The sequence below is a fragment of the Oryctolagus cuniculus genome, chromosome 13 (assembly GCF_964237555.1).
Source record: "Oryctolagus cuniculus chromosome 13, mOryCun1.1, whole genome shotgun sequence".
Taxonomy (NCBI): Eukaryota; Metazoa; Chordata; class Mammalia; order Lagomorpha; family Leporidae; genus Oryctolagus; species Oryctolagus cuniculus.
The window spans coordinates 96,970,916-96,982,991 of NC_091444.1; the positions used below are offsets into that span (position 1 = coordinate 96,970,916).

At 39.0% G+C, this 12,076-nt stretch overlaps 1 protein-coding gene across 5 annotated transcripts in view; it reads left to right on the forward strand.

Annotated features, from left to right (window-relative positions):
- LARP4B (La ribonucleoprotein 4B) overlaps positions 1–12,076 on the forward strand; it is a 108,722-nt gene that overhangs the window by 38,608 nt on the left and 58,038 nt on the right. For 3 of the 5 annotated variants that reach the window (XM_070056003.1, XM_070056004.1, XM_070056006.1), the window contains exon 1: positions 2,381–10,249. The exons of the other annotated variants lie outside the window; for them this stretch is intronic. In XM_070056003.1, the coding sequence (XP_069912104.1) occupies positions 7,145–10,249 (3,105 nt within the window). In that variant the 5' untranslated portion in view covers positions 2,381–7,144. Of the gene's footprint in view, positions 1–2,380; positions 10,250–12,076 lie in introns of those variants that run through there. 5 annotated transcript variants of the gene reach the window in all.

Genomic DNA, 12,076 nt, shown 5'->3' on the forward strand with positions numbered 1-12,076 from the left:
TATTGGTGAATTAAGCCTGTGTATATAGATGGATTAAAATAATGCAAAACTGATGAAAGGAAGAGAGGGAGGGAGGGGTTGGGATGGGGAGGAGTAAAGGAAGTATGGTTGTCTTCTTGGAACTGTACCTATGAAATCTTTTCTCTTTATATTAATAAAATATGGAAATAAAATGAAAAAATAACTATTGAAGTATAGTTTACACACTGTAAAACTTACACATTTAAAGTATGCAATTAGAGTATTTTTGGTAGATTTACTGATTTATGCACCCATAACCCATTAATATAGTTTTAGAACATTTCTCTGATACCACTAAGACCTGTCTCCATGCCCATTTACAGTTAATCCCTGTTTCTCTCCCATTCCTGTGCTTTGCACCTGTGAATTGGCCTTTTCTGTGCCCTGTTTATCTCTGAGTGCTTTTTGTCTCGTAGGCAGGCAGGTTAGTACTCAATGAATAAGATTAGAGTATTTATTCATTCAGCAAAGCTGAGCATGAATGAAAAAGTTGGATAAGACATTTTCTATGGAGATGGTATTCATGGGTTAGTATAGGATACATACATGTCTACAAGTAGCCCTAATAAAATACACACGATTATATTGCTAAATTTTGTCTGACGCTTGGATACAGGCTAAGTATCAACATGGAGATAGGAAGCATTGAGATGTAAGGAAGACAGTATTCTCCATTTTGTCTGTAGTAAAGGGGGGTCATTTTGAACATTCTTACCTTGACATTAAAAGAGTCTACTGGTTTTAAAGCATACTGCACTAACAGGATTACCATACTTAGTTTGCATTAGTGATGAAACTCTATTGTCCACCAATATTTCAGAAACTGGAAAGAAACTAAGAAGTAGAGTGAGCAGAGAGATGGAAAGAAAACTAGAAAGGCAGTCCTGAGTTGAACTAGAGGGAGACAATGGCTAAATGAAGTGAAATAATTCGGTACAAAGTGGTCACGTGTGACCTTAGCAGAGTACAATATGAGCAAAAGCCAGAGTGCAGTGGACAGAGAGACAGAAGTGATAGGTACAATGTAAGCAAGTAGCATCCCTCCTAAGGTCTTGGCATTGAAGGTGAGAAGATGGATGATAATAGTAGGAGAGCAGGCTGAGAGGATTTTGAGGGTGTTTCAAATGAAGTGAACTGGAGCAGGCATTTGGCACAGTAGTTAAGCTGCCCCTTGGCCTACTTGTATTCCTTATCAGAGTGCCTGAGTTCAAGTCTGGGCTCTGCTCTCCCTTCCAGCTTCCTGCTAAAGTGCATCCTGGCAGGAAGCAGGTGATGACTCAAGTGCTTGGACTGTTGCTGCCTAGGCGGGAGACCCAAAGCTCCTGGCTTTGTCCTGGCACAGCCCCAGTGACTGCAGATATTGAGAGAGTCATCCGTTGTCTCTGTCTATCTGTGTGTCTGTGTATGTGTGTGTGTACATCTCTCTCTACCTTTCAAATAAAATTTTTAAAAAGTGACAAGAAAAAGGAAATGATGGCTATGTTAACAGCGAGCCACCATGATGGAATCTCTTGACGAAGAGAAAAGAGCTAACAACTGGCGTTTGGCAGGTATCATCTGGTTCTTTACCTTACCAGTTAGGGCCCTCAGCTCCATCTGTAGCACAAATCACTCTAAGAGATTTTGTGCCCCTGCTGAGCCCATTCAGGAATTCCACATTCGAAATCTGGCTGCTCAGCCAGCACCCTTTGCAGCCAAGTGGCCTGGTTTTCCCTGCCATTAATTACTTTGGCCTCAAAATCTTTTTCTGTTGTTATGATCATGTCACATTTTACCATAAACAGCATTTGAGAGAGGCATGTGAGTGTTTGATGATGTTTGAGACAAGTAATATTAGGTAGACATGCTTATATTAAATCATCTTCTGCAAAGAATGGTACTGAATCATGCTAAGTTTTTTCTAATCATGAGGTGAAAATGGAAAGATTAAATTGGACATTAATTCTTCTGCATACTAAAGTCTTTAGGTATAGTTCATAAAACATATCAGAATAATTTTCCCTCATCCTTTCATTTCATTTTTCTATGAACTTAACATTTTTAAAAACTTTTTGTTTATTTTTATTTGTAAAGTACAGTGACAGAGAGATATCTTCATGTACTGGTTCACTTTCCAAATGTCTGCAACAGCTGGGGCTGGACCAGGCTGAAGCAAGGACCTTGAAATTCTGTTCTTGGCCGGCGCCGTGGCTCACTAGGCTAATCCTCCGCCTAGCGGCACCGGCATACCGGGTTCTAGTCCCGGTTGGGGCACCGGATTCTGTCCCGGTTGCCCTTCTTCCAGGCCAGCTCTCTGCTGTGGCCAGGGAGTGCAGTGGAGGATGGCCCAGGTGCTTGGGCCCTGCACCCCATGGGAGACCAGGAAAAGCACCTGGCTCCTGGCTCCTGCCATCAGATCAGCGCGGTGCGCCGGCCGCAGCGCGCTGGCCGCGGCGGCCATTGGAGGGTGAACCAACGGCAAAGGAAGACCTTTCTCTCTGTCTCTCTCTCTCACTGTCCACTCTGCCTGTCAAAAAAAAAAAAAAAAGAAATTCTGTTCTAGTCTCTCATGTGTGTGGCTGGGAACCAAGTTCCTGAGCCCTCATTTACTGCCTCCTAGAGTGCTTCTCAGCAGGAAGCTGGATCAGAAGTGGAGTAGTAAAGACTCAAACCAAGCACTCAGATGCGGGATGCAAGTATCCCAAGCAGTGGCTTAGCTGTAATACCACAGCACCCTCCCCTCATTATTAGAATATTTTTGAAAACTCCTTTACAGTAGTGATATCAGAAAATATGGGTCTTTGCATTCATTTATCAAATCAAAGGAAAAAAAACAAATATTTTGCCTTTTGCTCATATAGCTTCTTAATAAGTGTTAATCTACATCTTGAATAAGGGTAAACTAATAAGCAGAGGCTTGACTTTTTATGCAAATGTCAAACTCCTGTCATTTGCATATCTAGCTCTTCTTAGAACAGTATTTTATAGGTTAAAATTTTGAGTAGGTATTTGCCACTTTGTACAATCTATTTAAAGAAAAACAATCTGTTAACTATCTGTAACTTTTTTTAGAATATTAATTCCTTTTCTCTATATCTTGGAACTGTTTTATAGGAAATGTAAAACTACCTTTACCTCAAAATGGTTTCATTACAAAGCAACCCAGTACTTCTCCAGTTAGGCCTTAGTCTCCCAGTCATTTCTGAGCATCTGCTCCAGGACTGTCTCTTCCTGTTCTTGGAAGATGCTCATGGTGAAGTGGCCAACAGCTACTTTTTTAATGCAGGAAATTATCTAATTTGGTGACAGGAATCATAGTCACATCAGAGTTTAAAAAAAGACATAACTATCATTTTTGGTCATTGACAGAAAAAGTGGTTTTCATAACACCCCTGAATTTTTTAGTTCTGAGGTCTATTTAATAATAAAAGAATTTCTTTATCTTTTTGATGTACTATTCTTAGTTTTATCCAAGTATGAATGATTACATGTAACCACATTTCTTTACTGAAAATAGAGACTGGTGTTAGATGTCTGAGTGAGTCTTTTCATGCCATAGTAATAAGTAACTACAATCTCTCTCACTTTAAAAAATTTTGTCATTTCTTTTAAAAACAGACAATTTACTGCCTGTTTTCTGCAATATCTGGAATGTAATGACTTTCTGCATACTCTTTGACTTTAGGATTGTGTATTTTCTGTGAAAGAATTTGTTCAACAGTTGACTTACAAATCACTTTTGCGTGTTATTACACACAAGCATTTGTACAAAGAGAATAATCAAGCTGATGGGAAGAAATGATAGATGTTTCAGAATCCTCTGCCTGGCATCTAGCAGCCTTCCATATCTATCGATGTCTTAGATTTTGAAGTACAGTATATAGAAAACCTGCACAGATTGTGTGGCACCTTCCATGGGCACCGTCATTCTTATGTACATGTTGAAGTACCATACATACAGAAACACACACACAGCCGAAGTGCAGAGCTGAGTAAGTTTGCTAAATAAACTCATGTGGGAATCCACCATCTCGATTCTGAAACAACATTACCACAAGCCCTCCGTAGGCTTTGGCAACCAATCTGAAAATTTGTTGTCATTGTAGAAATTGTGCAAATATGTGAAAAGTGTTTCTTCAAATCAGGGAGCTTTTGTAGGTTAGATACTTAAGGGAGTCTCATTGAAAGAACAGTTCAGTTTTTGGCATCAAACACAGTTTTGTAGATGGTCATGTTGTTTGTTTGGACATCCCTGTCCCATGAAGCTAGTGGTCTTCAGCTGACTCACTGCGTTACCTCCTCATGGTTGCCCCTTGACTATCCTTTGCTCCACTGTCTTAATGGGCAGATGTTCCGTTTAAGAAGGTTAAGTCAAAATCTGCCATTCTGTGCTTAATCATCAGAGGCAGCAGGGACTTCAATATCTGAGTTCTGATGGGTCTCCAGACCTTCTCTATGTATGGCACTTGTCCCTTGCCTGTTCTAGAACTCCAGAGTCAGCAGGGACTCTAAAGCTTGAGTCTTATGGAGCCCCAGGCCCTCCACTTATGGTACCTGCCCCTCTTTCTTGACTCAATTGACTGTTGACTTTCTCTGACACTCTACTTTACTCCCAGTGGGTTCTTTGATCCTTCATGGAAGACCCCACCACAGATCTCTGTGCCTTGACTTCTAATGAGAAGCCCCTTTCCAAGAAGTCTGTGGGGCTGGATTTCTACCTACTGTAGTTCTTAGGTTGTGTCTCAACTTCTCAGTGGGCCCTGTCTATATCCACCTTCTCCTCTCTGGCCTTCCCATTCCACTCACACTATGGCACTTAGGAGCTTCCAACTCTGTTCTGTATTGATTATATTTTAGTATCTGGCTGCCTGGACTAGAATGCCAGCTCTACCCAAACTGGATCTTTTTCCTTTTCTGTTCATTGCTGTATATCCCAGCATCTACCTGGCAGGTTAGGTGCTCAATAAATGTATCCTCAGTGAAAGAATTTATTACATGTGGTAATAATGACAGTAACTATAGCAAAGTTTGAGGGTAATTAACTATGTATGGTTTCTGTTCTATAGCACTTAACATACATTAACTCATTCACTCCTTTTAGCCGTATAATCTATAATACCTGTTACAAACAAGCCAACTAAAGCAAAAAGAGGTTTAAGTAATGTCCCTAGGATTGCTGAAATAGAAAATGTCTCCTTCAAAGCCAAGATCTTAAGAGGAATGTTATCATTTATGCCTTATCTTTCATTCCTGTGTCTCTGTCCAAATGATTATCAGGAACTCCAGGTTCTTCCACTTTTCTATATAAGTGTTATTTTTCAATTGACAATTTATGGTTAAAGCAATGGTTTTTAAAACCAGAAGCAAACTGACCTTAATAACCACTTTCTGATGTAATTTTGTAAACAGTCAACCTTATTCTTTTTGAAGAAGGGAACATCCCCAAGTTCTGATGCTTTAAAGAAAGTCTTTTACTCTCAAAAACATTATACTCTGTTTTTAAAAATAATGTATCAGTTTATAAATTTGTATTTTATAGATGTGAGACAGAATGGTCTCTCTGACAAGTTATTGAATAGGAACTAGAATAATGTCAGAGAAAGGGGACAGGTAGCTAGAGAATATAAAATAGGTGAGATAATAGGAGAAAGAAGCATTCTAATTATGCATGATATTCCTGGAGTTGCACTACCATTGTGGTTAATGTAGCACTGTATTGCCTGAGTTTTGTTTAGTTATCTGAACCAGTTACTTGTGCTTTCAGTGATCTTATTCCCCCCTATCTGAGGAGTGAGGTTAATGGTGTTCTACTGCAAGGGTTGCTGAGGGTGTGGGTTAACATGTAACAAAATGAAAATATTGATGTAGTTAACTTTTTGTGTTACATAGTGCTATAGAAAGTGTTTACTGCTGTTATCATCATCATTGAGTGCAGTCTGTAGTTGGGTTTAAGTACATTCAGAAGTGATCCTGTTATCTATTCCTAAACTTTTTAACATAAAAATTTTTATTTCCTAAAAATCATTGATATGACTCAAGTAATCACTTATAGAATAGCAAAATCTCTCTTGCAGTGGAGTTAACAGATTTTTTTTAAATAGCGTGTCAAAACCATTGTAAGAAAAAGAATTGCTTATACTAAGAGTGAAATATTATGAATGACAACGTAAGAAACTTTTCATATAAATTAGCAGTCATGGACTACATAGTATAAGAGGAACCTGGTTAGTTGTAATTGACTCCTGTTTATCACCAGTAAGATGAAGGGCCCTCTATTCTGGCTTCAGTTGCTATTGAGAGACTTCTGATATTAGTGAGCAGATCTTCTTTTTTTCTTTTGGTTTGTTCTTTCCTGTTTACTTAGTTAGAATTTTCTGACATCTATAGAAGTAAAATAATATAATTAACTCCAGCATAACCATCATGAGCTTGCACAGCTACTTAGTCTACTCTTTTTCTCCTCTGCCCACACAACATAATAGCTAAACATTTTATGTATGTTTACATTTGCATTATTTGCTGCAGTGTTTGAAAGCAAATCATAGACAGCGTATTGTCAGTGACAAAGACTAAATATTCACGTTCCATACAACTCTTATTTTTATCCCTGACACAATTAGCAATAATTCCTTAATAACAACAAGCTAGAAAATTTGATATAAATAATTATAAATTTTAAGGAAAACACTTCTGGTATTTTATTTTTGGGAAATTTACAAATTAACTTGTTTGGATGCTGCCATCCCACAAAATATAATTTAGAAGATACTGAAACACTGTAAAAGAACCGGAAATCTAAAATTCCTTCCTCTTCCTAGGATAAGTTGTCATTTCTTAAAAATTGACTTTATGACTCTAAGAAAAAAGTGGCCTGTAGCTTTTTTCCCCTGCTGCTGTGCCTGGGTCTTTGTATGTGGATTCTGTGTGCTGATTGGATTTCAGCAGATGCAGTACGATGGCTGTCAGGCAGAGCTCTGTTGTCATTAGGATTTGGATTTGAGTGACAGGAACTTGTGACTGCTGTGCAAGGAGTTATTTTTGGCATGTGGGTGTTGGCTTCTCCTCAGAAAGCATAGCAAGTTAGTGTGAGATGGAGGCCCAGTAAAGGACAAGCATTGTAGTTTAAGTTTTTGAACTTTCGAACATGGGTTGTTGCTTCAGCAAGGACTTAAGTAGTGACACTGACAGTGAGAAAATTGGCCTGTTACAAAAATCTGTGGAGGAGGAGGAACCGGAGAACAAGATAAGTAAAACTTTATCTTCATTATTTGATACCCTTGAAGGTGAGGAGATTGACAATGTTGAAAATGGAGCCAGCAGAGCAGCTGCTGACCTTAATATGCAGACTAGAGTTTTTGTGAGGTCTGGGCACAAGAAGGGTCCTAGACCAAAGCAGTCGCTGAATTCTGTTTCCTCTTCGACCTATAAGTTCCTAACTAGTTATGAAAATTCGGGTGAGAGTGACGGAAATTCAGATATTGTTGCTATCGAGCAGAATTCTGAGAGTGTCTGTGACCTGCTGTTGGGGAGTAATGAAAGACAGGATTGTTCTGAAGATGATCTGCCTCTCTCGTGTATGCTGCTGCATTCTGACCAGAGCCTGCAGGAAGAAATTTTTCTAGGTGACCATCTGCACTGCTGCCAGGCCACTTGTAAAGACTCTTTAATAGAGAAAGAAGTAGTGGTAAATGTTCAAATCGGTAGTTTCAATGAGAATAACTCTTCAGCTATGTCTGAAAGGGAGATAAAAAATGAAAACTATATCTGTGCTGGTCACAAACAATCTAAGAATTCAAGAGAGAGCGAGTTTTACAGTATTTGTGTTGTAGATCCTGACTGTCTGAACATGGATGAGGAACTGTGCACTCCCATGTATGGAACAGCTGCTGGAGAAGAATGCCATTCAGCTGTTACCTCTGAGGGAATTCATGGAGTGGATTGGCCTCTAGACAACAGGAAAGAATGTTCAGTCTTGCATGCCTTACAAGGGGCAGAAGAGTTGAAGCCAGAGCAGGAAGAACTATCAGCCCAGCCCATGCTGCATCTAGTTGAAATAAAGGAAGTCGTTAGTGAGAAAATTACACCCAATTCTGAATTTCTGATGGACAATAATCCACTGCTTGAAGTGAACATTGGTAAAGTGCAGGCTAATTCTTTCAGGACAAAAGGTGATACCAAATGCCCTAAAGATTACACAGAAAGCAGTACATTACATACTACTGACCTACTTCCTGAATTCTCACTACAATGCATGTGTGCCCTCCCTGAAGAGAGAGAGAGCCATAGTTCAGGGATAGGAAGTCATATGGGTGATTCACCCATAAATTTACATAATGACACTTCATATGTTGAAGAGAATGGTGAACCTGAGGCTATAACAATTAATGTTGATCAGAGTTTAAACTGTGAAAAGGAAGGAGAAAATAATTCTATAAAACTACTAAAAGATAATGATTATTTCCATCTCAATGTTAACAAATCAGATAGTATCCTTTCTGTTGGTCTAGACAGAATTAATTTAAGTCCCCAAAGATGTATCTCTTCAGTAAGCTTTGGAAATGAGTATCTCCCAGTTTATACCGATTTCAGGGAGGCAGCCCTGGGCAGACTTCATGATGGCCCCAAATCTGCACCCTGCCTAGGGGATAGCAGACTAGAAACCAAAAGTTCCCAGCTGGCACACAGAGAACTGTCTTTGCAATCTGGAAATAATTCCTCTTACCAAGATGAGGATAGGCTTGTCTTTTTGGAGGCTGAGAGTCATGGTGAAAAGACTTCTGAGTTAAAATCTTTGTGTCATTCAAATATGTGTGTAGGTAGCAGGGTGGACAAAGCTGAGACACAGACTTGTGATTTAACTTGTGTGGAGTGTGAGCCAGATATAGAGGGGGCAGTCCATGAGATGGAAAATCCAAAACTTGGACTTTTACAAGGAATACCTTCAAATGGCAAGTCTTGGGTTCACTCCAGGTCTCTTCAGGGTGTCTCTGTGTCCTCTGAGGAAGAAGAAAGGGAAACAGGGCCGAGTCACAAAACTGAGGGTGAAATATGTGTGGACAGTTCAGTTAGTGTGTTATGTGACCAGCAGGGTGTCTATCGCATATTAGAAAAAGCTGAAAAAGAATCACAAAAAGCTAGTTGTAAAGAGATAAGTAAAGATACCATAGAAGATGTCAAGTCAGATTCTGAAACAACCTTTGACTGGAAAACTAGCATACTAAAATGCAAAGCAATGCCCGGTCAGGATGTACCAACTTGTGTTAGTTCTAGTATAATGAAAAACCCTGATTTTGAAGCTTATCCAATTGAGAAAATTTGTGAAACCCATAGCGTGAATGAACACACATATAAAGATCTTAATGTTTTACCACCTTTGAGCCAAAGTTCAAATTCAGTTATGCAGAAGTCAGAAGTAGTAGAGAACTCTGTTGATAGTGATGAGAGCACAAAGATGAGGCATATTTACACTGAATCAACTGAGGAAGTTTCTCTTGCTTTTGGTAATAATCCATCAAGGTTGAGTAAACCAAAACTAATACGTGAAGAAGAGGAAGACAGACTCTCTTTGGAAAAAGACAATGTTGATCCTCACATTATTGACTGCTTAGGTTCATGTGGACATGCATACCATTTCAAAGAAAAAAATGCCAATTCTACAGTTAAAGAATCTACCTTAAATGGTGATGTACATTGTGTGGGAAATTCTCTGGTGATTTTTGGAAAAACAGAGCTATGTGACGCTTCTGATGGGTATTCCTGTTCAGTTCGTGTTGACCCCACCCAAGTGGACAGTAACACAGCTACCCCTTATGATGCAACTCAGGTTATACCTGTCATCCCAATTGACAGCAAAGAAATTGTAGTACCAAGTGGTGACCATGTTTTGCCACTTACAGAAAATACCATAAGTATACCTGCAAGTCCATCAAAAGTGGATTGGCAGAATTTCCCAGAGGAATTCTACTGCCAGTTGTTGAATGAATTCTCTTACTACCCGTTGGGAGGGTTAACAAGTCAGGTATTTTCTGAAAGACTGGAAGGTGGTTATGGTGGATATCAAGTGGGCTATCTCTGCACCAATACCATCACAAAAGATGCAATAGAAGATACCCAGATGCTTAGTGGGGATCTACACCGTAAGCCACAAGACTTAGACATTTCTTCATTTTCACTGCAACAGACCCCTTATCAGCTGCCAGCACCAGAAGATGGTGTTATTTGGGGATGGCAAAGTAGAGGTGGGCAGTTAGTAAGTATGGTTTATCAGTATCAGTTATTATGCTGTGATATGCTGGTGTTAATATTTTGATTGTTTTTGCTGTAAAATAAATGGAGTTTCATTCTAAATACTGGATAGTAGTTTGAATGCTTGCATAAGACTGTGAATGCTGTAGCATCAATTTAACCATTTCTGAATTGGAGAATGTAAATCCCCTGTTTGATGTATTTAACCCAAAATTTCTGTGTAAACTCATATTCTCACTAAAGCATGCCCTCCTGATTATTGCATGCAGCTTTGTGCAGACTGATCTGCTTGAGGGTGTTGCTGCTGATCTGTGCCCTGCCACAGTGCAGTTGGAGCCCTTTTGAGGGGAATCTTGTCACATGGGTAGTGTAGTATGCTTCCAGTGTGACTCTGTACATCACACTTGTAGAATATAAACTTAAAAAAATCTGTGCTTTCTGTTACTTTTATATGTGCCTAACACAGGTTAAATTTGCTGGTTTTTACTGGCTCTAAAATCTTGGTTCTTTCAGTGAGAATCAACATGGTGCTCTTTCTCAGATTGCTAAGATGGGGTTGGCCTCTCTGGTTTGAGGAAGTTGGAAGTTTTATGGATTGATTTTGTGGGCAGCTAGTTTGAGCGTCTTTTTAAACATTTTGAAATAAGCATAAACATTATTCATCTTGTTTATAAAATAGACATGTATTGAAGCAATGTGACTAGAATGACGTATATTCCTCAATATCTGCAGGGATTAGTTCCCAGACCCCCAACAGTAATAAAATTCATAGATGCTGAAGTTCTTTACATAAAATGGTATAGTGGTTCCATATAATTTGCATACACCTTCCCAGATATTTTAAATAATCTCTAGATGACATATAATACCTAATACATTGTAAATGTTATGTGAGTGGTTTGTACTCTATTTTAGAGAATAACGACAAGGAAAACCTGTCTGCACATAGCCAGTACAAATGCAGTTCTCCCACCTCATACTTTTAAAAATAAACTTAAATTTTCTTTCATGTTTTATTATTTTCATCTACTTGAAAGGCAGAGTCATAAAAGACTCTGATGACCCAAATGACTGAAACAGCCAGGGTTGGGCCAAGCTGAAGCGAAGATCTCCCACAAGGGTGGCAGGGGCCCAAGCATTTGGACTATCATCTGGATACATTAGCAGGAAGTCAGATCTGAAATGGAGACAGGTCTCAAACTGTACTCCAGTATGAGATGGGCTTCCCAGGTAGCAACTTAGCACACTGTACCACAAGACCCACTCTTCCTTGAGTATCTTTGATCTGTGGGTGGTTGAATCCATGGATGTGGCCCATGGTGGGCCAACAGTACTTGGAATGACATGTGTTTAACCAAGTTTATAGTCGGTGATTCTTGTGGTATTAGTTGAGAAAAGCTATTGATAATGTGATGTAGCTCAGATGTTAACATCTATTAGATGGGGGTAAGCAAGTAGAAATCACATCATATAGTTTAAGGTATTATCTACTAAACCTTTTTTTTCTCTCTCCTTCCATTCCTACTACAGTTGAGAGTTTTACTGGGAAAAATTACATTCAGGTTCACAGTTTTGCTTCTTAAATAGTTATAGAGGCTAACCACTAGAACATTGGGCCTTTAGTATAATGTCATTGCTTGGTACATCCATGCAAAGTGCAAATGATTACTATTACTTCAAGTGAGATACATGCTTGCTATCTTAGATTAGGTTTTTTAGTATGAGAAATGCCCAACACTATTCTCTTCTGTGGCATTACCATGTTTAATGATGGTTCCTTGTACTTCGAATTCCAATTTTCAGAGTGCTGCTACAGACATCTTTTTTAATA